Here is a 27,622-nt window from a genome sequence, read left to right on the forward strand (position 1 = left end):
CCGTCAGTGCCACACTGGTCCCAGATGTTCAACATCTTTCACAGATTCTCTTCTCATGATATACATATGTTTCAGCAATCTGAGAACTCTTGATGAAGGTTTTGATTTTTTTTTTTCAAATGACTCTGCTAATAAAAACAGGACAGACAGTTAATTAAAGATTAACTGATAAACAGATTAACAGTAGTGCCCAGCTCTGACTATGGGCTATTTGCCTCATAAGAGTTTAAATTAACTATTTGAACTGTGATGCTGCAGGCTGCTAGATCTTTCTTTGCATTTTAGTGTAGCTTATTTCCTTTTGTTAGTGCTTTAAGTCGGGATTTTTGACAAACATTTTCTTCCATGATTTTATCTTATTATGTTTCTAGGTTTTTTTGTTTTTGCATTTTTGCTTTATTAGATAGGACAGTTAAAGAGAGACAGGACATGTGGGGAGTAGAGAGAGGGGGATGACATGCAGCACATGTTCGTGGCCGGGAGTCCAACCAGTGACTGCTGCGATGAGGACTATAGCCTGAGCACATGTGGAGCACTAAAGCCACAAGGCCAGCAGGTGCCCCAGTGAATAATTATTTAATATTACCAATCTGTTGTGTTACTTTCTGAAATCATAAGAGAAACAAAGGGATAAAACTTATTTTGGTTACATAAATGGATTAACAGACCTCTCCTGGGATCAGAGGTAATGCTCATATGAAGGGTTGCACCACAGGGAATAACAGCAGCACAACCTGAGATCAGTAAATACAGAGCTGGATAAAGATTGAAGGATTTTATAAAAAGTTAAACATCACTAAATGACTTTGGATTTTTAATCTCAATTAGTTTTCTCCTGGTTAAATAATGCTTAAAAAAGTACGCCTGTGTTGTATTTGTACGGTCAGGAGAAAGCTACTACCATTAAATGAGTGATTGAAATCATATAAGATCTGAGAAGTAAGAATAACTACATGACTTCCAATGGACTGAAGGAATGCCAGAGGAGGAAATAAAAATAAAATGTTAAGATTGACAGTCTGGATGTTTTTATTTATTAATTATTTCTCTGTTTACTTGATGACGCAAACTGGAGCAAGTACGGAGGAGACGTGGGAGAGGTGATATGATTCACCAGGGACATGGTGACACGAGGTTGTTCAGGAGTTTGAGCTCATGATGGATGTTCAGGATTGAGTCAGTCCCTCCGATTTCAAGTGGGAAGTCGTATTTTTTTCAGCTGGCGAAAAAAATCACATCTGTGAGAATATGACATCAAGGTTTGAAATGTGGATTCTGTCTGCAGATTAAAGGAACAATGACACGTATTTATACACTCATGTAGATCTAAACAAGTTTGTTTGTCCCTCATGTCATTGAATGTGTATAAACAAGGACAAAGCGCCTCTATCTCCTCCCCTTTTACAAAAGTGAAGCCAAAATAGCTTGTGACAGACACTGACATGTCGTGCTGATAACTTATGTTAGAGCCGAGGCATGAGAAAAGTTGATCTGGTTGGTGGAGCCAAGACATTGACGTTGCACCTATTCAACAAACCAAAACAAACACGTCACCTAGGATAAAATGTCAACGATCCCTCGGGTTGGTACAGCCCACGCTGAATAGACTCTTCTTTTGATTTGAAGCAGACAGTCATGGCCAGTAAGTCAACTTTAATGACTCTTATGTCTCCTTTCTCTGTTTCTTCTCTACTTTGCTAATTAAGTAGACAACACTGCATTCATCAAAAGAGCTGTCAATCATGACCTCACACCCCCTCTTTTTAGCATCAAATCACCAAATAATACATTTCTCAAGAAGACGAACACTTGAATATAAATCAGCATGATAAGAACTAAGTGCTGGGACAGAAACCATGCTTGAGAATAAATTATTTGAGGTGTAGTTTAATATTTAAGTTTCACCCATGTCCCATCTGTTTTAAAGGAGGAGGTGGGCTCTATGACCTGAACGTTTTTGCCTCACTTAGGGAGGCTGTTGAGCTATCTTTGTTTTTTCAGTCTATGCCTGACACTTGAAGATGTATTACTTAAAACAAAAAATGTGGATGTGTTATTAAAGTTTGAACAATTATTTGTGTTTCCTAGAAATTAAATCCTAAAAAATTTTGAGATGTCCCAATTTTATTTTATTTTTAACAAGAGCTTGATCGACGTAAGGCAAAAAAAAGTGTTTGGTTTAGGACCTATTTTTTTGCATGATTCCTGAAATGCACATACCTTTTAGGAAAAATATGGAACACATTACCCTTTATGGAAATCATATATAACAGACAAGTCTTACAATAAGATTGTAATAAAGTAAAAGAACAAAGATAAGCATCAAGGGCATTTCTTAACTGACAGTAAACAAAAATAATTTGGTTAAGTTGTTGGGTTTAAATGTTTTATCGCTCTATTGTTGAATCTTGTGACATGGGGTAAGATTTAAGCACTTTGTGTGACACAAAGTGAAATATTTGTCTCTGAATTTTTAAAGGAATGATCCAGCAGAAAACTGAAATACTTGGGTAAAAGCCAATGTATTGCAAATATCAGTATTTGAGTTTCCTGTGTGATTAGTTCTGCTGTGATACTTAACTATGAAAGATTTAAGAAAACACTGTAACACTGATACTGTAAATATAAATAATTTATCATATAACTTTTTTATCAGAATTTGTGGAAATACAGTTAAAATGTTGATAATGATTATGCAACACTGCATATTAGGAGTGATTGTACAGCTAGCTTGTTTCTCAGATTTTCCTGAGATGTGATGGTAGAGAATAAAAGTATTTCTATAACTCAATTCAATCATCAGCATTTTAGTAGAAGCCTTGGCTTGCTTACATAAGCTTAGTGACTCCATACAGTTAGAGGTCAGACCTTTCTCTTGCGCTGTGACTGTCCCCATCTGGTGTCTGGAAGCCTCTGTGCGGCCCGGCTGACCTCGGCTCTCCTCTGCACGTCTGTCTACAAACCTAACTCCTGAAAATATCAAGAAACAGCCAAACAGCAGTGAATTTAACAGAATATGACTCAGATCTAAGCTTATTGGGATTTGAAATCAATTTAGCTGAGATTGAAGATTTGCATTCAATTCACATTCCACTTACATATCTATGTTTTTATAACCCACTCAGCAGTTATTCTACATGATTACAAGGATAAAACACACCAAACTCAGAATCCTGAATTTAAATAGAGTTTCATTACAGCGCGGTCAACATTTAGCCTGATTCAATGATAAATAAGGGAACTCAGCAGAGTTTACACAGTTGTTACATTCTGTGATAAAGCACATTTTCTAGGTCTTTTCACTTTGCCTTCACATTTCTACCTAAAGCCTCTGCATGCCTCTAATCTACTTTATTTCAGATATCTGTAAGTTTTTACTCTCTCTCCATCGATCTCTTTTTTTCTGCATCCCTCTATCCCACTCTCTAAGGCTGACAAGGTCTCAGGCAGACGGCTGTTCAACAGGCGTCTGGTTCTGCTCGAGGTTTCTGCCTTTTAAAGGAAGTTTCTCCTCGCCAAATGAAATGCTGCAAAGTGTTCTGTTGGTTGATTAAGATGAGTTTACACAGTATGTTCTAGACCTGCTTGTTTTATAAAGTGTCTTGAGATAACATTTATTTTTGATTGGGGCTGTGTAAATGAAGAATGATTGGTGTATTGTTTAGTAAAATGCTACAAAGTAACAGCAATCTAATAAAGCCAAACATAATAGCCAGAGGGGACACTTTTGTTTTTGTAGAAAAATTACTCTAACATTTGGTTCGTGCAGCACATTTTAAAATACATCTGACTTTGTTCTTCAAATATTGTTTCACTTTTGAGGGAATCTCAAAGGAGGTCACATTTTTTGTATGAGAAAAGGAGCCGAGCATCTATCTATGAACTTAAGACGACAGTTTAAGCAGGCAGAGCTGTCGCCCTCTAGTGGAGATAACCAAAAAAAAGCTACTGGATGTTTTTGCAACACTAACTATATACAAAGAATTATGTAACATAGATGTATGAAATCACTTAAATCGTCATATTATCTTATAAAAGTGATCAAACTGTCAGGTAACATATTTACCCCATGTCTTCTTTAGCTGCCCACTTCAAAGTAACACTCCTGTCCTGTTTCTCTTCAGGAAAACGTCCACTGTGGAATGTCTTCACAAAGCCTTTAAGCAGTCTTGTTTATTATCATTTTTTTGTGTAACACTTCATGTAAAAAATGAAAGGTAAACAAACACATTATTTTTCAGAGTACAACCTCTTTAATTACAAAACATTTATTTTTCTGTCTTAACAAAAATACTTTAACACAAGCAAACTGATTCAAATTGAGTCGATATGAAGTTTGAGAGCAGCGGTCTGATTATGAAGATGTATTGTTGTTTGAGTCCATATTTTTGAAAAGTGTATCATGAGGTGAATTTATGCGAGTAAGTGCTCGGATGGTAAACATTTAAGACTACATTTAACATCTTACAGGTCTGTTTACTTAATGCTTAAGTACTGAGGAAACACCTGTTACCTAATCATGAGTTAACATACCATACCCAACCATGATGTGGTGAAATAATTGTGTTGTAACTTTTATTCTGCTGGTTCAGTTCTGCACCTGACATGTGTGTGTGAGTCTGTGTCTGTAGCACACAGCTGTTTAGCTTATTAATCAATAATTTCGTCATTTTAACGGGCGAGTTGAAGAGGAATTAGATCGCCCCATGAGTCAAAACTGAAGCAAGATAGTCCCATTTTTATCCGAGATACAGGTCAAGCTCATATTTCCTACATTTCCCACAATGCAATTACAACTTTCCTGCTACAACCTCAACTTACAATGCAAGCCTTCTGTACAAAAATATTTTCTGAACAAAGATGACATAACACTTTCCTAAAGGATAGCTGAACAATAAAATAACAAACAAACTGAATTGAAGTGTCCTGAAATAAATCACTACTACTCCCTATAAATTGTTTCAGTGTTTTCGTCTCCTTACTTTCATTCCAATACCTTTCTGCCACAGTTTTATATTGTTAAAAACAAAGTCTGTCCTAGAGAGCATGCCACCTTTCAAAAAAATAAATAATAAGCAAATAAGCTTCTTAAAATCAAAGTGAACAATATTTTAGCTGAGGCCTAGAAGTTTTCTGAAGTTTGAAACCTTCACCCTGAATTATAGTGTCACAACTTTCACCCTATCAGAGGATATGTTGGTGCACAGTGCTAGATTTGCTTACAACAGAGAATCAGAAGCTTAATATTGAATGTATCATCAGTAGTCTAATAAATTCACTGAGTAGAGAATAAGGAGTTCAAAGTAACAAACTGTAGTCATAGGAAAAACAAGGGTTAAACATGAATCACTCATACCTTTATACCTTTGCAAGTCCTTAACCCACCCGTATGAACAGTCAGAGCTGAACTCTTGTAAACACCACATCCTAATGTGTGTAAGACTAATCTGTGTGTCCTTAAGAGTATCTGTTTTACTAGATTACAGCATGTTAACCCAGATTATTCAGGCACTTACCTTTCCTGTTACTAAGCATTAACCAGAGACACATGAAGTGTGTGAGTGTGTGCGTCTGTGTGTGTGTGTGTGTGTGTGTTTCCTCATTCAGCTCCCTCTGTGCTGACAGCGGCCACGGCTGAAACGTAGTACGGTCCTTCTCTCAGGTACGTCTTCAGGCGGATGTAGTGCTGGCTGCCCAGGATCTCTGCGGCTGTGGATGAACTCACAAGCGAGCCTACAAGTTCAAACTTTGCATCTTTAGCCTCCTTTGTCTGACCCGTGGAGCGATCCAGGACGAACTCCATGAAGCTGGGAGTCCTGATCATTAACCTTTGACCCCACGGCTGAGTGGCGACGGCCTGGAGTACACACAGAGATCAGCTGATGAGAACACTGACGATGCAAATGTTACTTAAGCATAGTTGTACTTTGATTGTTTGCAATCATAGGCAAAAAGCAGGAAATGCCTGCAGCTCTGGTGTTTTTAAGAGGTAAACAAACGATCTGTATCATTGGGGGAAATAATGGTGGTTAGTAACAGCTGAGCACTCACAGTGAATATCCGCAAAGCCCCACAGTGCAGTTCTGGAAATGGCTGAGTGCTGATGTCGCGAATCATATCCATGGGGTGCTTAGACAAAAGCTGGAACCAGGACTCTGTCAGGGCCAAAAGGTCTTCTGTCTGCTGCTCTGGCTGCAATGAAATGTTCCAGAGTCATGAACTGATTGTTTTTGTGTAAGAGATGGCATTCTAGGACACAAAAAACACACGTATGTAGGTACCTCTAGAGTGAGAAGTTGGGATATGGCGTCCAAGCTGCGCACTCTGAGCTCAGTGGCTCCCGCGCTGGCGAGCTGGCTCATTCTTGACAACACGGCCTTGAACTTTTCTCCTAAAAGACACAGAAAATAAGACCCCAGGTTGAATGAAAGATTAACAAGAGACATATGTTCTGAAAGCAAGCATTCCTCATTTCATGTCTCAGATCCTAAGAATCTAACCTGTTTTCTGAAGGACCTGCTTTCCCTCCACAGTCGATCCAAGTAATCCCAAAGTGTCCAGAGCCACGCCGATCATCGCAGGGTCCGGATCCAGAGCCATCTCGAACACCTTGTTCTGAAAGGCCGGGTACGTTTCACAGACCTGCTGAGGGCTGTCCATGATGGCTAGATTGCCAAAGAACTTCACCAAACCTGCAGAGGGAAAGGACAAACTGTGATGGATGGACTGATACTTTCTGTCATGATGACAGCAATAGGAGGACAGTAATCTTCATAATTAGTTTGAGTGTATCACTTATAAATCTGATATTGCTCCCACAACACAAGATAAAAGTCTGACAAATCTGAGCATGAATAAACAGGAAAAACATACAAATCTCCTCTGATTGGAAACAACCAGGAAATGCAGCAGCTTGAATTTGGCTGAACCAGGTGTGTTCCTGTTTTTTCTTGGAGCAGTTTTCTTCAGAGACTCACCAGGGAGGTAGAGCGAAGAGAAGGGGTCGGTCTCTGCTCCTCTGATCATGTTCGAGATCTTGTCCATGATTCCCTGTTGAGCCAGATACTGCCGACCGTGCTGACTGTGGGCCAGAGTGGTCACCATCTCGATGGCTGTGGCTCTGGAGAAAAAGTACAACAGTCAGAAATATATATAAAAAAAGAGTCTTGTGCACCATAAGATGACATAACCTCTCAGGTCCAGGCTCAGTACCTGATCAGGACATCGTCTCCTGTGAGCTCTCCAAGCAGCTGAGAGATGAAGCTGCTGTTGGCGCAGTATCCGAGCGAGATGGGAGACACAGACGAAATTTCCACCACCAGCTGCAAAAGACAAGAGAAGACTTTTTTTTATCCTATTTATACTATTTCTCCCTCAGTTTTTGCTCCAAGGATTATTACTATTATTACATTATTATATATTATTATTATTATTCTTGTCTTACATCAGTCATCTGAACTTTGTTGACAGAATACTTTCTATTAGTTTTGCCACTGTTCCATGTCATGTGTTCCATGTTGTTTATAACTTTAACTGCCCTTTTGCTTATTTGTTAGTCATGAAAATCACTAATAAAAAAATAAAAAAATTAAATGAGAGAGATGTTGAGCAGTTTCCTGTGTTATTACAGTGCCAGCTGCATGACTGTAGGATAATTATATCAAAAGAAGAAGTAATAACACTCTGTTGAACTTCAGTCATTCAGCTGCCTGCACGTGTGTGATTTGAGCTCATCTGAAATGGGCTTCAACACTTCACATGCTGCATTCACAAGCAGCCTAAATGCATAATGCTCATGTTAGATTAACTGCCAGAATCCTTTTATCATCTGTGTTTGTTTGGTTTCTTTTTCTGTGCCTATCCCTCCCACCCTGTTCTCTTTCTCTTTCCCTCTTCCCTCCAGCACACTGGCCTTGAAGAGTTTGTCATGCTTGTGTCATTTTGTCAGATCCCACAAGAGGCTTTCCTAAAATGACAACAAGACAATTCATCAACACAAGAGCAGGGTGCGCCCCTGCCCAAACAGACTACTCGTCCACTTTTTATAACACCTCTCTACAAAATCCTCGCTCTGTTTTTCTCTCTTCTTTTCCCTTTTCACATGTAGGTATGATGGGCGGTGAAAGCTAGCATGGAGGGGGGGGCGGTCCTGGGACCCTATAGCTAACCGCTGAGCCCCCCTGATGTGTCATAGGCCTAACTTGACGGAACCCTCTTTGAAGGGTGATGCCCACTTGATAACCCCGGCTCTCACCGACCATCTACCCTCATCTATCTTCATACTTGGGTGTTTGAGGACATAAGTTGGTATGTGGTAGGTTATGCAACTTATACATGGAGAATAAATGCCAGGATGAAGATTAATGGGATAGGTTTCTTCTTCCTTTTCATTCAAAGCATCACAAGTTGATAATGCTGCTGATAGTGAAGAAAAATAGACACACAGTCAGATGACTAATTCTGACTTTCTGTGGATCAAAAGCAGCTGAATCCTTCTTAGTGTGTGTCAGGATGCAAAGTAGGGGACAGGAGGGGTGGGATGTGACTTGAGCTGTTTAATAGAAACAGATTAGGACAGCAGTTGGCCTAGCAGGCTAAGTGCCCACCCCATGAACGGAGTCTATAGTCCTTGGCTTAGTGGTCAGTGGTTGGACTTCCAGCCATGACCCTTTGCTGCATGCCTTCCCCCCTCACTCTGCTCCCTACATGTCCTGTCTCTCTTCAACTTGACAGAAACAGATTTAATCCAAAATTTGGTGATTTCAGCACTGCTTATAATTATATCTATTTGAGTACAGAATTGTGATGAATAGTTCACTAAAGAGGCATACAATGTATGTAGAATTCAACAAGACTGGTGGAACAGACATTTACCTGTATGGGATTTGTGACCAAATTTGAGCAACATCTAAACAAAGGACCAATCAACATTTTTGACGCTTTCTTCTTATACTGACTTTGACGTGAAACACCTTCCACATACCTCATATATTCTGTATCTGATGATGTCATTTTTGGCCATCACATCCCTCATAACTTTCAGCAGGTCGCTCTGGAACAATTTGTCCAACCCGAGCTTGGAGTGGCTCAATTTGGTCAACGACTGGATCGCCTAAGAGAAAAAGAAAAACAGTTACAACACCCACTGGGGATCAATTCAAAATATATGCAAGATCTATCACACATCAGTCATCACCTGTTTCGCCACAGCCATCTTCTCCTCTCTGATGCAGTTGATCACAGCTTGAAGAATGTCGGGGTTATTTAAGACTTCAGTAGCGGCGTCAGGGTGCTCCACTATTCGACCAATCTGACGGAGGAAAACGTAACATTAAAAGGGAATCATCATACATCTGTGTGGGTTAACGCGAGTACTGTGTCTGAGCCGCCTACCTGTGTCAAAGCCAGTATCTTGACAGTTTCATTGGGGTGGTTCAAACCCCCCTGCAGCTCCACTCTGTAGTTCTGGGCCAGAGACAAAGGGCTGAGGGCCATTAGGATGCGTTCAAGGATGTCGACACACAGCTCCACCTGCTCCCTGTGACAGATGACATTAAGAATGAGGATCACCTGTATTTTACAAGCATTATAAAGAGCTATTTTGCTGTCTACTTACAACACTTCAGATACTTTCATGATGCCAACATGTTGAAGCTCATTGTTTGCACATAAATCAATGAGTCACCATATCAGCTGTATGTTGACATAAATGTTCATATCTGCTAATAATGACTAGTATTAGGGTAACATTGCTCAAAATGATGGTCTGTGCATGTTTGGATATTTACAAGTTGTCATATTTTATGTTTTAACTCTTAAATTCGACAATATTCGACATAAATTATAGCTGAAATGCCAATTTTACTCTCCCACTTTCAGGGCTTTTATATCCATGTTGGACAACATATGAAGTATTTGTCAGTGTTCAGCCAAAGAGCAAAGACTTCCGGCCTGCCATACACATAAAAAAACACTACAGACTCTAAATATTGAAGCTAATATTGTTATTTCCACTTTTAAAATTGTAAACCGTGTCACAGACTCTGCATTTTGCATAACATTGCAGCATGCTAGCTAGCTAACAACTAGCACAGGTAAAATGCAGCATTTCTAGCTAGCCAGCTTTCTAACCTCTCCTTCTGTTGAGCTCATTTTATGTTTCAGGCAACAGTGACATTAAAAACAGATACTGACTTCACACTGACTCAGCAGTTTGCAACACAGTGAGAGTAATCACAGAGCCAAACCCACCTGTCATTAGAGTTTAGTAGAGAGAAGATCACATTGAAACGCTGTCCGCTCACTGAGTCTCTCAAAGCGCTGAGAGGGATCGATATTAAAGCTGTTTTTAAACTCTGGAGCTCCTCGATAGGATCTTCAACATCGGAGATTTCCCCCAGTAGACTCTCAATGGTCGCAGCCATGACTTTATCTGTTTAGGGAAACAAACCTCCAACAAAAAAAGTCCTCCTCCTCCTCCTTCTTCTTCTCCTGCTTGATTTAAACGGTCGTCCTCCGCGTTATTGCTCATTACCGCCACCTGGTGGACTGAATGGGACATTTTCTCGAGTAATTCAAGATTCAAGAAAGCTTTATTGAAAGAAATTTATTTTTATTGGGATAAACCCCTTGAGATGTACCATCTCGTTTTAGAAGGGGTCCCAGACAGACAATAACAAATAGAAAACAGTGCAATACAAAATATACAACAAAACATGAATCCTTTGAAAGAGAAAAAACAAACAAAACAAACAAACAAAAACACACACAAAAAAAAACAACACCGTATACAATAGACCAACTTGACGACAAAAACAACAAAAAAAAAAAGAGAAAAAAAAAAGAAAAAAAAACAGGGGTTGGTACAACTTTAAATAAGGTACAATCGACAAGGGAAGAGTAGAATACAATTCAATAAACTAAACTAAAGGAGCATTGGCGAAACACAAAAAGAAAAAATAATAACAATAATCGTCATAAAAAATTAATAAATAAAAAAAATATTGCCAAGTGAGCTCTCACACACAAGGAATTTGACGTTGTGAATGGAATAATAATAATAAAATATGTTTAGGAATAAATTACAATATTGCACATGGTTATGAGGTATTGCACCTGAAATGAAGTATTGTACATCTATGTGATATATCACAGCAGTGATAAGACACCAGTGTGGAACAAATAACAACAAAACACATTTAACAATTTGAGTTTCTTCAACCCCTTATCCACTTCCTTAGATATTTCTAAACTGTAATTGTAATAGAGGACATAAATACCAACAATAAGAGCAAAATCCGCTCCTTAATTTTTTACACCATGCAGAGGAGAATCTGTTTTGTTACATGTCACTTTATACTGACAATGACCACCACTGTGCCCTCTGTGTTTTAATAACTATTTATTACTGCGCTACCTCACTTACTGTTTTATCTATTCACTCCATTATCCATAATTAGTCTAGTTGAGTTTAACTCATATAGTCAGCCCTTTCTAGTCTGTCCTCATGTTGTTGTTTCATCTTGTTTTTATATTCTGTCTTTGTTGTCAGTGTATTGTTTGTCTGTCGTTTTATTTGCACCTGCACTGCTTTGCACCTGCCATGTGAGAAACAGAATTTCGTTCAGCTGTAAACAAGCTATCCAGATGAATGACAATAAAGTTTGAGTTGAGAGTTGAGTTGAGTTTGCCTCAGGTAGGCCTAACAAATTAATACATTACAGTCCTTCTCCCTAAAGTCCTTTAAGGGTTGTGTTACTAATTTAAAGTACATTTATTTCAAATTAGACAGCTTTATAAGCTTGAGCCTGAATTTAACCCAGACTTAGTAATACCACTACTAAATAGTACATCAGGAAAGGGTTTAAGAAGTTTGGGTTTACAGTCCCTCCATGCTTCTCAAATTCACTGTGCTTCACAAACAAAAACTCCTAACACTTGGCTGACTTCCATTAAGTCTGCAAAGCATTCTGTCTCTCCTCATCAGGCCACAGCTCAAATAATAAAACCTGTATACATTTTTGCAGGTGAGATTACATTTCATGCCTTCGCTGCTTGACATTATATGTTTAGGTTCAAAAGGTTGTGTTTGATTGAAACTGACATGAACCCAAACACGCTGGAGTGCACTTTTTATCATTGTAGCAGCAAGGTAAAAAGTTCAACACTGGAGGTCAGTAGAAACAAAATGTTTGGATGGTGTTAAGTGGCTCTTAAAATAGTGAGACAGATGTGGTGAGTGGATTTTATTAAATGTGCATTATGAGAGACCATAGCACAGATCAGCAGTAGTGTTACTTTTCAATGTACAAATGAGAGTATTTTATTAATTTTACACTGGGAACACTCCTAACTTGAGATACACGGTAAACGTTTGTTGACAGTAGTTGAAATAGGCTAAACATCATAGCAAATGTAAGCTGACTGAACAATCTAAAATGATGTTTAAAAAAACATTATTTGCATTGAGTAATTCTTCTCTGAAAGTTGCATTAAAATAATTCTTTAACAGTCACAATTTCAGTTGCAGTGCAACTGAAGGTAATTTATTCTGATCCAAAAGGCATCTTTAACACAAACATATCGATTCAGAGCAAAATTACATTAACATTAAGACAAGCAGACCAAGTGTATGATGGAATAAAAAGTAAGGACTGGAAGAATGAAAGTTATATATTGCATGAAAGGAAATAAAGTTGATTTTTTTTATAATCAAACATCTCATTATTCAGGTTTTGTCTGAAAAAAAAATGTATTGCTCCTCATTGACCACACTTGTTTTTGTGTTTTTTGAGTACACACTAAACTTGCTACTTACGCCACGACACTAGTTTTTTAATATTTACTTTAAAAACTTGCTTTAAAAAACTAATATTTGGCTTGCAGTGCAATTTAAAACAGGGGTGTTTCCATAGGATGATCAAGGGTGGCCAAGCCCCCCCCTAAATTCTGATTGCCCACCGCATTGCCCCCCCCCCCCAAGTCCTAAACAATAATTGAGTTTTTATTTTATTTGTCAGAGGCAGTACTTGCATTAAATAATCTTTTGGGCCTATGTTACAACAGGCTGTGTACAACAGCTTTCTTTGCATCTTAATCTAGAATATTTCCCTTTTGTTAGCACTTCAAATTATGACTTTGAACAAGCACCTTTTGTCTACTCATTAAGGGACGAATAATTTAATGTTAAAGTTAAAGTATGAAAGCTGGGGTATAATTTCTATTCATCATGTGTGCAAACATACTTGATACCACTCCTGCAAAAGTATGTGCCCCAGTTGGGCCATCTCAGTCACATACTGTGTGTCTGGCTCTGACCCTGATTTTAAAACTGACACCACCACGGGCAGACGAGGTACCGTGAGACAACATTTGTAACCTAACAACAGTAAGCATCCGTTTGAAGTGCTGTGAAATTGAGGTCAGGAGTGCTGTCAGCCCTTAACAGACCTTTGAGGTGGAAAGTGTCACGCATGATTTTTGACCTCTTAGTGGTCAAATACGTTGCCTAAAAAGAAAAAAAGACGCTTGAAACCATCAGGCCATGTACAATGAGAGTTAGAGAGGAGAAATCTTGTGTTCAGTTGTAAACAGTAGTTGCATTAAAAACCTATCAATTAATGTCATGTTTGAATTCATAGATAATGATGAAGAGGGAGTAGAGTTAATGCCAAGAAGACCTATTAAGCTCTTTTACGTGACAGAACCATTTCATATTCAAAGCGAAGACATTTTACGTCCTTGTGGTACAAACAAACTTTTCCTTCTCTGTATCATTAATGTTGTATGTGTGCTGCAGGACACTCTCCTCTTGATGAAACATGTGACTTGGGCTCTGGGTGCTGGGTTACATGCTGCTTGAGTTTCATGAAAGTAGAAACCTTGTCTGTCAGCACTAACTGTTGTTGAACGGACTTCAGCTGGACCACAAACAGCTAACAAATGTACAGAGACAATAAGGCGGTTCAGGCAGGTGTCATGCAGGTAGGGTGTCAATTATTACCTTGTACATTTTTATTATGTTTGAGTTGTTGTTATGGTTATTCATTGGCTGTCTTGTTTCTGTCTCCTTTTCCAGTGCTCTCTGTTCAAGCTGCGTACCCATCAGTGGTGCTTCCTCCTCTTCAATGTGCTCCTCTTCCACGCCTTGTTGTTTGGCGCTGACTTCGTCGAGGAGTACCTCCTGCAGCCCACACCTGGGGTCTACACCGACGGCATGGTTGTTGAAGTACGAGAGAGAGCAAGGAAACTAGACCTGAGTAAGGCCAGAGAGAACGTGTCCCAGAACTACCCCATCGCTAACTCTGACACCTGCAGCAACTCTGATCTCTTCCTCCTCGCTTTAGTCTTCAGCTCGACCACTAATAGCACACAGAGAGATGCAGTCAGAAGGACATGGGCCAATCAAACACTCATCCAAGGCTTTCCTGTACGGGTTCTTTTCTTCTTGGGTTCAACTCAGACGTTCGCTGCACAGGATACTCTTAAGTCAGAGTCTGACCGCTATGGAGACATAGTGCAGGGTCATGCAGTTGCTGACTCTTCTGCCCGTGGCCCAACAGAAAGGACTGTTCTAGCACTGCGTTGGGCAATCACCTTCTGTCCTGTAGCACGATTTGTTCTACTGACCAAGGACTCTGCTTTCATCAACCTCCCTGCCATTGGAGGATACCTTCTGGGGCTGCACAGACACCCCGAGGATCTCTATATAGGCAGGGTGATCCAAAGAGACTCCCCTGACAGGGATCCTAACAGTCCTGGATACCTCCCCCCAGCTCTCTACCCTAATAAGTACCTGCCTGACTACTGTGACAGCACTGCGTACATCCTCTCCCAGGATGTGGTTCGAAAAGTGTACGTAGCATCTGCAGCAGTCCGCGCACCTGTTCCAGCTGATGTTTTTGTTGGTCTTTGTGCCCAGAAGGCGGGAGTGGCGCCGACCCACAGCGCTAGATTCTCTGGGGACAAACATATTCGCTACAATGCCTGCTGCTATCACTATCTGTTCAGCTCAGCAGGGATGGGAAGCAGAGAACTGGACAGAGTGTGGGCAGACCTTGGGCAGAGGGGTAGTAGATGCTCCATGTTAAGGATCTATTATGGTCTGGTGACCTGCAAGGCCCTGACATACCTGGATAAGCTGTCCTTTTTCAGCTCACAGGGCCAAGCTTAATGGCTTGGTTCATTTTGAGAGTGTGTGCAGTCAGTTTGGGTTCAAGACGACCAAAAACTGTCAGGAAGTAGGGTTTAAATAAAGTTGCTGTAATATTTGTAGATAGAAAAACTTTCTTTCTTCTTAGTTAAAGACCTCAGAAGTATTCAAACTCAATTTGCTGTGTTCAGAGTTTTGTTGCTGACATATTGTATATATATATTTATTTATGTATTTAGCTTAAAAGATGTATTCATTTTTGGTTTCTGCTGACATAAGTGGAAAATGTGGGTTACATAAAGGCTTGTAATGGTCTGTTTTTGTTATGTGTTGCTCTAGTTTGGTCTTGTATTTTCTTTGTGTTGTAAGACTAACCTTGTGTTTCATGTCCTGTGTCCTTATACTGGTAAGGAATTATCGTTGTGACCTCCTTGTTATTTATTAGTGTTCTATGTCTTGATTTGCAAACCTCATGTGTGTGTATTTCCTTGTGTTCCTGGTTAAGTCTCTTGTTTTTCCTGTTTTATTTTGTAGTTCTTGCCCCGTGTGTCTGGTCTAGTTTTACTTCCTGCCTTGTGTTTCCCTTGATTGCAGCCTCATTAGTTTCACCTGTGTCTCGTTGTCACACCTGTGTCTGTCTGTTGCTCGTTACCTCCTGTGTATTTAGTCCCTGTGTTTCCTCCATTGTTTTGTCAGTTCATTGCAAGTCGTACCTGCAGTGTGTTTTCCCCTGCTTTTATATGTAAGCTCATCTTTTGGTTGTACGTTGGACTTTGTTGAAGTAAGATTTTGTTTATCTTGGTTTTGATTTATTAAACCCTTTATTTTTAAGTCTGCATTTGTATTCTTTCCTTTTGTTTTGCCTCACTCATTTGGTTTACACAGTGGCTTCCAGACTAGGAGCTAATACAAGATATATAGATAAACAGATCAATAAAAAGTGTATATAAGTGTGAGTTTAAGAGTGTATTACAGACTGCACTACTTTTGTTATATGCTGAGAGACTGGGAAAAGTAGATATCAGCTTGTCAGGAACAAAGACTGCTAATTCCAGTATTAAGGATGCTAACTGGGTGGAGACATTGCTTTGATATGGTTAACAAGGAGGACAAGACAGACTGGGGAGAAAAGGCATATTGGACCAAGTTACATGTTACTATAATTTAGTGCTGTGAGCTTGAATGTAAGATAGAGATAGTCAATGAATCTGTTTCACAAAGTTGAACTCTTGCAAGTGCTACAACCCTTTTTGCACAAATTAAAGCAGATGCTTTTTAACTTGGCTTTCCCCCAGCTTTCATTCATTCATGGTTGTGTACTTCTCTAATGCATTTATTTTGTGTACTAGTCATAGAAATAACTGTGCTTTGGTTGTAGGCTACATTTAGTAACTTGCGTTCCATTTCTACATGTGTTGAATATGCCTTTCCTGTTAAGTGAAGACAAAAAGGACTGCTTTGAATAAATTCTGAATATCTTTTTTTTTTGTCACAGCTGCGGTCTAACAAGGTGAGTCAGGTGTGTCAATGAAGCACAGTCTGTACATGCCCACACAGTCCTGAGTGGAGTTCTAATCAGGCAAAATAATTGAGAACAGCTGTGTGGGTGGCAATGGATGAAAAACCTTTTGAAACAAGAACAAAAAATAAGAAGTGGCAAGTAAGAAATTAATTCTGACATCCAGGTCCTCTAAAAATGACACATTGAGTCCAACTGGTCCCTGAGCGATAAATAACCATTTTCAAGTTATGTTTCATAAAAGGGGACTTCAGTCTGATGTATTTTCTGTAGAATATCACAAAATCAAATTGGTTTGAACTCATACTTCCATCTCTATATATGAGAGGAAAGCAATACTTCCTGTTTTAAAGTACATTTTGTTTTAACCTAATCTTGTTGAAGTCTGATGTACTGCTGACAAACTAACCTGTGCTCATGAAATTGATTTTTTTTGCCATTATTTCAGAACAAGATACAGTTAATGGGACACACCACTCCAAGAGGGACATCTAGTGCAAACCCAAGGTAAAGCAACACCTAACACATCTCCCAAGTGTAGTTTGTGTTCAGCCTGTAAGAAAAAGAAACAATGAAATGCTTTGCAGTCTGAGTAAACATCCGATGCTGCTACATTTTTATGCTCAAATCTGGTATTTTAAGTGAAACCCATGTATCCAATGAAAAAAGCAACCAATCAGTTGTCAATAAACATGCAGTGGTTACCAGAATCCTCAAAAATATCTTTCGAAATTTAAATGGATGCCAGCCTGTTGTCTGGCCAAGAAGCAATTGCGTAATCATAATTGCTTCGGCACAAATGAAAGATGTGAACATTGTAACTGCCAGGAATGATTTTGCCTCATTTCCATTTTAGATTTTCATCCTTTTAAATGTTTCCTAAAATCACTGCCTGTCTCTTTACATTCCACTAAAGGAAACTTTGGCCTCTGTCCCAACACCACAAGTCAACCAAACAAAATGTTTGGGTGCTCTACAAATCTCTCTCCTCAGTTTTATTGCCAGTGTTTCACACTGCAACCCTCTACTCCACCTTGGCCTGGTTCCACTGTGTTTGCAAAGATCTCCTTGGCTTCCTGTCTCAACACATCAGGCTGACGTACCCAAAGAATAACATCTCAGCATGTCTACAATCACTCTGGCTTCTGACCAATCATAGCAACAATTTGACTGGCATACCATCAGTCTAAACCCCAGATCGCTCTCCGGGATTAATCTGGATTAATTAGCATCAACACCTTACATCAGTAGACTCAGCACCACATGATCTCTGACACTTACCTTTCTTTTTATCCGTCTGTTCCTTAACAACTTGCCTCCTAATGCTTCAGTTTCCGATTGACATTTTATGGGCAGTACCATCGACTTGTGCCCATTTTTCACTTTGCCTACCAAAACATAGTCTAGCACTTTTCTCCCTTGAAACTCCAACTTTGTATTTTTCCACTTCAAGTTTTTATGGATTAAAAAAACAAGATTAAACATGCTAATTAGTTAGCTTTGTAAATGATAGCAGTCTCCTCTGCTTCAGGTTTCTATCCTGTGATAAGCTAACAGGCTCCTGCTCCTATTTAAATGTCAGCTATAAAGGCATATTTCATAAGTGTTAAACTATTCTGTTCGGGTAAGGTCCAGAGCAGAATCCAACTTGTGGTATTGTGTGCACACTTGCAGAAAGAACATACTTTACTTAAGACCAAAACCTCATGCTGGTTTGTTTTCTTACTACTGTAGACCTGACAAAGTTGCTAAAAGCGTTAGTGAGTGTTATTCTTTATTCAAATTGATCAGCAGAGGCAAACGCCTGGCTCAGAAACTCTGCCGAGGTCTGGAAGGATTTTCCAGGAGAAGATGGAAACAGGGTCTGCAGGGCGGGAAAGCCTTCAAACCAACCAAACCACATGTCCACTTTGAGAGCAAGCGCACACACTTCTACAGTAACACAGCCTGCAGAAATTGTTAATGTGAGGTCGAGGGGTCTGTAAACTGCATGTGGGTGGTGCAGCGATCTAATGAATGCTTTCCTCAGAGAGAGAGATGCATCCCTGCAGGGGAGGATTCATCAAACATTAGTTTATTTGAGGTGTTTACTCTGACGGAACAAGTCCACAGCCATGGCCTCTGATTTGAGGAGAGGGTCACAGGGTCTCGACTGATGAAAGACATAATTGTCTGAGATTCAAATCTTGTATGTTTGTGCACATGTATCATTCGTGAGAACATACAGGGTGCGTTTTTATATGAGTACGCACAATCCTTTAAGATCCTGGTGAGTTTCTGTGCGGATCAGAGGCTCAGTGTTCATGCGGTCCTTACAGCCCACGCTCATTTACGTAGAAGCGCTAACCTCAAGGATAAACCCTTTTTTTTTTGACGCCATCTGTGGTTTCTTCTCCTTTCCCTTTTTGTAAACTCCATAATCTTTCCCTTGAGGTTCTGGTAACATTGCCAAGCCAGGTTTTTTTTCCCTCTTGTACAGTGCAGTGTCAGTTTGACTTTTTGTGTTTTCACTACACAATGTATAGTTTGTGGCTGTTTTGGCGCGCCAACTTTTTCCAAATTGTGCTAAATCTGGATAAATTTATGTGCAGTGACACAAATATTTGAGTCCAATACTCCATGTTACAGGAAGAGGGAGGAACAAGAGAACAGCTTCAGATCTGTCATTTTATTAAACATTTGTATCCACAAAGTTCTTATTTTAGGACAATTTTTACTGCCATCTTGCTGTTAACTCATTCAGCTCTGGCTGCATATAGGGATTAATTCTGTAGTCTAAAATGATCATGGCAAGGAACAAATGAACATAAATCAACAAACAAATAAATAAATTAAGCCTACTCCCCTGGTCAAAATCATGTATAAATAAACAGAGGTTCAGTTAAATTTTTAGACAGAATTTGAACAGTCTTCCTTTTAGCTTTACAGAAACCGGTTGAAAGTGTGAGCGGCTGTGCCAGTGTTTCTTCGAGCTATATGTAAGAAAAAGCTTATTTTCATGTTCAAAATTTGTATTATATTATGGGAATGTTATTTGTTTCACAGTATCAGAAATCATAGACAAATGCCTATACAAAGTCCAGCTATACAATGATTTATTCTTCATATATTCCAACTTACTCTAGTGTACAGTTTTTAAAGTGCTTTAAATTGTGACTTGGGAAGAACATCTTGTTTTTCAGTACTGAAAAGCTGAGCTCATGCTGCAATTTTGTCATATGACTTTTATAGTAATATTTTAGGCATTTTTGCCTTTTATTGGATAGGACAGCTGAAGAGAGGCAATGTGGGGAGTAGCAGTGAATGGTTGGGGCCGGGAGTTGTACCTGGAATGAGGACTATAGCCTCTGCTTAAACCAGAGCTGCCTGTCGTACGACTTTGAGATTTGACAAATTAAACAGAAGAATCTGCATTATTATTATTTTGTATTTAACCAGATGAGATCCATTGAGATCAAGACCTCTTTTATAAGGGCGACCTGGCCAAGCGGTCAGCAGCACACGTCAAAATAAATAGCACAACTCAACACCATGGAGCCTATATATAGAGGGTACGTAGAAACAATCATTCATTTAAAAGTGCAAATAATTTGCAAATAAAGTGCAATTTGTGATCACAAAAATACAGCATTTTTTAAAAACACAGGCACTGTTCTGTTGTCTGTCTTTTATTTAAGATGGAGCCAAAGGCGTCAAGTGAGATAAGATCTGACAAAAAGTAGAGATCATCTATAGAGATATAAATGGTAAATAAATCACAGCTGTACATGTGTGTGCATAAATACTTTATGCCATCCCGGCATAAGTCAGTGCCCCAGTTGGGCCACCTCAGTCAAAAAAGTCGCCCCTGCCAGAGGCAAACAAAAAAAACCCACCATAACTAAAAAGAAAAACCTGTAACATGTGTGAATGAGAACTCCTTTTTATTTTTTTATACTCTCCCCAAATGTCCAGAAATGTTACATAACCTTGATGTCCTCGAGTGCTTATTTTCTCCTACAACTCGGGCAGGTTTGCAAATGAATGTGGTTGGAACCTATTTTAGACAGTCCCAGTGTTTAGGCATTTGTGGGACACCCAATCAAAACGATGGAACCTATTTGGTGATTACATGGTAAAGCTAGTTTCCTCGAATGAGCTGGGCCTGTCAGCTTAGTGAGGCGCTGCCTGGTCTATTTAGAGGACTCCTCAGTCACTGTCGGGATCAGTGCTGGGTGGAGACTCGGTCTGTAATAGAGCAAATAAGGTCACGTATATAGATATATTTATATATATTTGATCACAGGGTTGTAAATGTTGATGGTGGGTTGTGTGGTATCTACCCCTCCATTTTGTTTTGTATGCTCAGATGCAGATGTTTAACATATTAACGAACACTCTAATGCTCCACTGTTCTCCACATGTTAGCGTATAGCTTAAAGCAACACTGACTGAATGTTGACTGAAGCTGTGATTCCAAAATGGGAAAGACTGGGAGAGCTGAAGGGATCATATGTGTGTTAAGGGTTTTAAGGGGAAGCTGTATTTGTGATAATGGTCTTTCTTTAACAAGACTTTTTCAATAAAATCCCCTCATCAATCAACACTTCTGATTACAGCTTCTTTATCGGCGGCTCTGCAGGACCTGTCAGCCTCAAAAATTGCACGTACATAGGATCTCTGTATCAAGCCAAACCCTGTCTTTTGTGGTTGAGGTTTAGAGCTCCGTGGACCACAGATTTATTTATACTTCTATTTTAACATAACTACAGGATCTAAAAGCACCCGTTAACCTCTATTCTTCTATAATATTGTTTTGTAATTTGCCTCTGTTTGTGGGGATGCTGCCGCCTCAATAAGTTAAATCATGACCAGACACAGTGTGGTTGAAACCTCACATAAAAGATGCTTCAAGTGGAGAGTAACTATCTCACCCTGCTCTTATATTACTTGCCAGCCAGCAGCAGAGTGAAATCTATATTTTGTTTGTGCACTTAAACAAAGGGTTCGGTAAATGAAAAGCTAAGGCAGTACAGGCCACAGTTTAACAACTTGTTAAAAATAGATTAGAAGATTGATACCATTCTGTGCATGAAGCTGCAGCTAGTAGCCAGTAAGCTTGGTTTAGCTACAAATGAATGTAATATATTCTGTAAAAACTCCCATGCAGAAATATCAATTCAACATTTTATGAATGGTTGTGTGCCAAACATTATTTTTCATTTATTCATTTAAAAAGATGACTGACAGCTCTGTTAACTCCTGCAGCATTCTGTACAGGATTAGCCGAGTAGGGGAGGAATGGAAAAGGAAAACTAACAAACACTAACACAAGAGTCACTGAACTTTCCATAATCCCAAGTGTCTGCTTCAAATCAACAAAACAATTTGTCTTGCTCTGGACTGTACCCACCTGGTGTGGTGTTTATCAGTAAGTGAAATGTGTGTTTAGCTTAGCCCAAAGACGCTACCAGCCAGGTCACTTCTGCACATGCCTGGGCTGCACCAGTGCAATATGTCAGTGCGGCAACCTCTGGTCTAAAAGATATGAGTCAAATGCATCGAGGATCCGTGTCAGGCTGGCTCCGGAAGTACCGGAAACCACACCAATTCAAAAAAGCCGATCTTTACAGCAGAAATAAACACGTTTACAGCCTGGTACAAAAGATGAGTGTAGTCTGGATAGCTCATTTCTCGATCGGCACACTGTACGGGGGGTGAATTTTTTTTCTAATGCGGCAATTTCAAAGATATTGAGATCACGAGTCTTCCAATGAGAGGCACAGCTGACTTGCTTGACAGTCAGGAACACTCTAGGTGTTGGCGAGGAGGCTCAAAGCCCGCCTCTTTATGTCACAATCACTTGACAGCAGCAATTTGGCTGCTGCCGACGATTGGCCTCAAAACAGCGCTTCAGAAACAGATGGGTGACCTCATGGATACTATGTCTATATTTTATACAGTCTATGGTCAGTGCCTATCAAGGACTGGGTTTCTTTTACCACTACACTGTAGTCAGACATTCCAGTCAAGATAGCTGGCGAGAGATGAGTTCAATTTTAGAAGTCAACATGGAAATGGGTTATGGGTTACATCTGAGCATGGAGGACAATATTGAAAAACTAAGAGAGTTGATGCCAACGTTGTGTTCTGTCCACCAACCATCTGTCGATTGAGCTAGCTTGAAAATTTGTCGCACACCTGGTTGCTGAGACCGAGAGTGAACATCACAGTAACCTTTGCAAGTTTAGGCCATAGACTGGTTCTGCCACGCCTCTTGTGTACATCTTGCAAATCCAGTAGCTGCTCTCTGGTGTGCCCTCTAGAGGTATCTTCCAGTAAGAAACATGCACAGTCAAGTGAGAGTATGTGTAAGGTTACAATCATGATGCAGTAGGCTGTGTACGCAAACACATGGTTAAACAACGGCTTAATGCACTTACTATAGATAGGTACCTCATACAACCCCACTTAAAAAAAAAAAAACTATCCCTTTAAATTCTAAATGCAACAACAACAACGTGTTTCAGAGTCACTTTAGCTGATAAGATCAGTGGAATTGGATCTATAAGACTATAAAACTGAACTCAAAAAGCCTGGGGATTGAAGATTTACCTCAAGTGTCTTTGGTTTCTTTCTAGAAACATCAGTTGTCTGGAGAAGAAAAAAAAAAGTGTATCTCAAGCTAAGGTCAGTGAAGCAATCTACTCTATTTCTGCTGGCCCCAGATCAGTGGTCCCATTGTCCTCCCTCAGAATGTGATCTTAATCTGTCCTGAATAGAGTTTTGTTTCAGAGAGGACTTTCAACCAGCCAGACGTGAGACACACTGCAGTAAGCTGCTTTTCCACTGTGAGTGAAGCAGGCAGAGGTTTCAATGCTCTGAGATCTGCAGCTTCTGCAGGTCACTGGGTTTTACTGAAGTCTTTTATCTGTGCATTGTATCATAAGGCATCCTATAATACTTTTTATTGGTCTTCCTGTCAAGACTTTATGTTGTGTTAGTAATTTTCTTTTACTGAGATTCCTTTTCAGCATTTAGTGGATACTAACAGTTTGAGGAAAACAGTCCATTGTCTCTTATTGTAAAAGACAAGAAACTATGGTGTAATGATAGCTCTGACTTGGTGTGTTCAGCTATGCAAGCTCTATTCTTGCATCAAATTATTCAGTCTGTTGGATAAGGTGCCAGCAAACTGGTTTTGGCTTTACTGTATCTCACTTACCCTCTTATTTTGTCTCATTCTCCCTCTGCTTTCAATCCGGAAAGATTCATCTTCACTTTCATTTGTCTTTCCCATAGTCAACATCCACACACGCAGACATGCAAGTGAAACACAGACTGAAATATGATTGGACGGAGCCGTTTAAAAGCACTGATGTGATGCTGTGGAGTGTTTCTGCGGCTCCAGGGGTTTTTTGGGGTCAGGTTTGATGTTGTAGACTGGTTCACTTCTCGCTGGTCGGCTGCTATGTAAAGAATGTTGTGTATGTATCTCTATTGTCAGTTTGAAGGGTCTTTACTCATCCCATCTGGCTCTTATCCTCGTACAACCTGGCCACTGCTGAGGGTGAAATTGATTTCTTAAAGGGGCACACACCTTTTTTTTTTACACATGAATATGAGTCCACTTGTTTAGGAGTATGATTTAGCCAGGGAGAATCATTGTATGAGGTTTTCTGTAGTCTGAGAGAAAATTACATCCCAGGTCAACATCTTCTTTGCTCATGATGTCATTAGAGATATCCATAGACTGAATGGAACATGGATTTAGTCTCAGTAGTCCTATTATACAGGACACATTTTGTAAACATGTTGTTGTTGCTACATGACAGAATTTCTGATCACAAGAATTGAACATATTTAGTATTTACAATTTGAAATCGAGGCGGTCCTGAATGTCTTCAGAGAGAATCTGGTGGAGCTGAGTGCTTTTTGCCTCCTGGCAATCAGCTATGATGTGCTTATCTGTCTGTCAAGTTAGCCACTCCCCTAATTATGTATAATTCTTAGGCTTCATGTAATCAAACAGATACCTTATGAAAGAAAATTCAAAAAATTCATTTGATTTAATTTGCTGTAAAATTGGCATTTTAAAATGGACTTATGGGGTCTTATGGACTTTTTTTTCTGAAAGAATTACAGTTTTTGGGGCTTCATTTTTCCTCTTTGGGTTATCATGGGTTGGGATTGGACACTTAAAAAACAACATAAACAATGAATGTGAGCATAGAGCAGTCATTGGCTGTTTCTGAAGCCACATACTAACCTCTTCTTTCTTTTTTTAATCTGCAGAATGCCTAAAAACTTGACAGTTAGTCTGCTGTTTACAACATATTAATGCTTGCCTGTCCAAGTCATATGACTTCATCAATCACGTATTTTGATTGCTCAGCCAGCACGTATATATGATTAGAATAGAATACTTGCGAGGCTTGAGAGTTTTTTTGAATATAGTTTTAACAACATATAAAACATATTACTTGCATTTTGTGCTCTGCTTTTCACTGCTTGGTGAGGTCCACTGTTGTATAGTTTGAAAAGCTGCAATGCATTCTGGGGCGGTTGAGTATGAGCAGTGTGCTCCCGACTCATATTTAAAAATCCTGACGTGTCTTGAGTACATGTGGGCATTTTTCAGACACTATAATACACACAACAGATTCAAACGTGCTACATACTCCATGTGACAACATACTTAGTACACTGTAATAGTTGAACATCTTCACTATTCTTAAAGTTGACCCAGATGTCGTGACCTGTAAATAGTTTAAAATGTGTACAGGAACACAAATATTGTGAAAAATCTCAGCATAAATAAGATGCGTATTAAATAGAAAAAACAGCTCCAGAGATATTTATAGATGTAAAAGTCAGGTTGTGAGCAGTGCTGTGTGGTGCCATATTTTGCTTTGCGCCGCTTCCTTTGATGCATGTTTGCTGTTTACGTTGTACATACAGTGCAGACGCACCAGACGCACCCACATGCATTCCTTCAAACCCTGCAGAAGCCTGAATTTAGTCTTTTAATGGCAGGAAGAGCTCCACCCTTTTTAAGTACAAAGTTCCAAATGTTTTATGAATATGTTGGATACTGTATGTGCTCGTTTTGGTGACAGAGGCTCAGTTTTTTTTTGACGTTTTGACGTTTTGACACTCAATCTTGTGACTGTCTGTTGATGGTAGCGCTGTTTGCATCTAAAGACTCTTCAGTACCGTCTTTCTCTTCTTAGGTCTGTCATCTTGTGGCGCCCAAATTTACAACTTGTTAGCTGCAACATTTGTGGAGAGAAATACACAAAAATAAAACTGGAGATGTTCCAGCCTTTGGAAAGCTCTGTGAGTTTGGTATTATTTCATGAATACTTTATGATGAGAATAGATGTGACATTGTGAGGAGAGGCTGTCTAGCTTTGAAAGCTGAGCTTAAATCTAGGCACTCAGATTTATGTGAGATTAAGCAAAGACTGTGGATTAGCCTAACCTCATACATCCGCAGCTTATTGACACCTTATGGGCACCTGGTGACCCCAAATTATCCTAAACTGTATAATTGTGAGCCCTGAAATAACCATACATTCACACCTGATGATAATAATAGGAGAGTATGTTGTTGCCTAGTTACCTAAATCCTCTTTACAGCTGTGAGAGATGCACAGTGAGCACACGGACCGACAGTGGATGTGTTTTACTTTTGGTCAAGATAAAGTGTCTGTTGATTATTTTGACTTTGTATAGAGACAGAAATGACTCTGACTTTCTGTCTTTCCCTGGGGTGCTGAAAAAAAGAGTAATGCTGTTGTTTGCTGCACATCTAACACACATGTTCACATAGTGAGGAGTCCTCTCTGCAGAACAGAGCATGCATTTGGTCCCATATGTTTTTTTCATCATGCAGACTATCACTAATCATGTGAAGGATGGAGTTTAGAGAGGGTGCTTTCGATGTTTATGCGTCGGAACGTAAACAGATGAGAAAGTCAACAGGCCAGGCTTAGGGTAGAGGAAGGAGTTAAAAAAGCTCATCTTTCATCTCCAGTTAAATGAAGCCTTTTGATGGATGTTTTCTGTGAAACGAGGCTCAGTGATGCCTTAGTGAGCGCCCTTCATAAGGCCGAGCCCCGGCCCTACACAGGCCTGCTGTTCTAGTGGGAGGCAAACACGGGGAATTCTCAAAAGTCCATCTGTCTCTTTCTGACCTGTTTGGATTTCAGCAGGAAGTTCAGCTAGCGAATATAGGTGTGACTGTACTATGATATTAATGAGTTTTGTAGAAAGGCCCCATTCAAAATAGGACCTGAAAAAAGGCGAGGAAAAAAACAGGGCCCCACCGGGGTTTCAGTTCAGCTCGCATCCTGCCTGCCTCAGAGAGAGGAAAGGAGTGAAATCAAACTTTATAAACTGCACACTTATCTTCTATTTCAGTCGCTGGAACCAGAAACAGCTCAGGACAAACGTCCGAGTGCCAGTTTTTTTTTTTTACGGCTGGAATAACATTTTCTCCCATAACCGGAAGCAAAAACCAGGAATATAGAAGAAAAGTGCACATAAACTCCAGCAGAAGATTTAGGAAATAGACATAGACAAACAGAAGTACCCAGAGGCATTTTTACTGACTCCAGCTTTAGACAAGCCTGTCATTAAGGTTTGGTTTACTGGGACAAGTGTGGTGGTTCAAGCCAGGAGGTTTCGTACGAGACAAGGCTGCAAAAGACTTGAGTCCGTGTTGGGAAATGACAGTGGCCTCCGCCTGCTCGCTGGCACCAAAAATACACAGCTGGGGATGGCTAAGCATTGGGTTCTGGAACGTATATATAAAGTTAATTATTGTATATGCTCAAAGAAAAATATAGCAGGCTGTTGCTAGCTACTAATTTTCTCTGTCTCTTGTCTATTAGACTTTCAGTAACAAGCCCTTTCCATGTTTCAGCAGATTAAGGGATGGTGTTCTTGTTGTGGAAATATTTCACAAT

At 39.6% G+C, this 27,622-nt stretch overlaps 3 protein-coding genes across 3 annotated transcripts in view; 2 read left to right on the plus strand and 1 right to left on the minus strand.

Moving 5' to 3' along the window:
* Positions 1 to 4,155: 4,155 nt before the first annotated feature.
* psmd5 (proteasome 26S subunit, non-ATPase 5) lies at positions 4,156 to 10,505 on the minus strand. Its single transcript, XM_034709116.1, has 10 exons — positions 10,252 to 10,505; positions 9,394 to 9,538; positions 9,197 to 9,310; positions 8,984 to 9,112; positions 7,213 to 7,322; positions 6,978 to 7,120; positions 6,501 to 6,692; positions 6,282 to 6,391; positions 6,052 to 6,192; positions 4,156 to 5,857 (listed from the first exon to the last, which is right to left on the minus strand). Exons 1-10 carry the CDS (start codon positions 10,422 to 10,424, stop codon positions 5,600 to 5,602), a joined length of 1,515 nt encoding a protein of 504 aa, XP_034565007.1. The 5' UTR covers positions 10,425 to 10,505; the 3' UTR covers positions 4,156 to 5,599.
* A 3,299-nt stretch (positions 10,506 to 13,804) lies between these two features.
* LOC117830827 (putative UDP-GlcNAc:betaGal beta-1,3-N-acetylglucosaminyltransferase LOC100288842) lies at positions 13,805 to 15,348 on the plus strand. The gene is made up of 2 exons (XM_034709117.1): positions 13,805 to 13,983; positions 14,078 to 15,348. The coding sequence occupies exons 1-2, from the start codon at positions 13,942 to 13,944 to the stop codon at positions 15,170 to 15,172; spliced, it is 1,137 nt and encodes a 378-aa protein (XP_034565008.1). The 5' UTR covers positions 13,805 to 13,941; the 3' UTR covers positions 15,173 to 15,348.
* Positions 15,349 to 15,528: 180 nt separating this feature from the next.
* The window catches only part of col27a1a (collagen, type XXVII, alpha 1a), a 115,136-nt gene continuing 103,042 nt past the window's right edge, over positions 15,529 to 27,622 (plus strand). The window contains exons 1-2 of the mRNA XM_034709115.1: positions 15,529 to 15,932; positions 17,119 to 17,177. The gene's annotated coding sequence lies outside the window, so the exon portion shown is untranslated. The remainder of the gene's footprint in view (positions 15,933 to 17,118; positions 17,178 to 27,622) is intronic.

Source organism: Notolabrus celidotus, chromosome 19 (genome assembly GCF_009762535.1).
Source record: "Notolabrus celidotus isolate fNotCel1 chromosome 19, fNotCel1.pri, whole genome shotgun sequence".
Classification (NCBI taxonomy): domain Eukaryota; kingdom Metazoa; phylum Chordata; class Actinopteri; order Labriformes; family Labridae; genus Notolabrus; species Notolabrus celidotus.

Bases quoted from the DNA above. Each gene is read 5' to 3' on its own strand.
- psmd5 (XM_034709116.1), bottom strand. From the start codon at position 10,424: ATGGCTGCGACCATTGAGAGTCTACTGGGGGAAATCTCCGATGTTGAA. The intron at 9,539-10,251 runs GTGGGTTTGGCT...CATCTGTCACAG, and splicing joins CTACTAAACTCTAATGACAG to GGAGCAGGTGGAGCTGTGTG. The intron at 7,323-8,983 runs GTATGTGGAAGG...TGTCTTTTGCAG, and splicing joins TCAGATACAGAATATATGAG to CTGGTGGTGGAAATTTCGTC.
- LOC117830827 (XM_034709117.1), top strand. From the start codon at position 13,942: ATGTACAGAGACAATAAGGCGGTTCAGGCAGGTGTCATGCAG. The intron at 13,984-14,077 runs GTAGGGTGTCAA...CTCCTTTTCCAG, and splicing joins TTCAGGCAGGTGTCATGCAG to TGCTCTCTGTTCAAGCTGCG.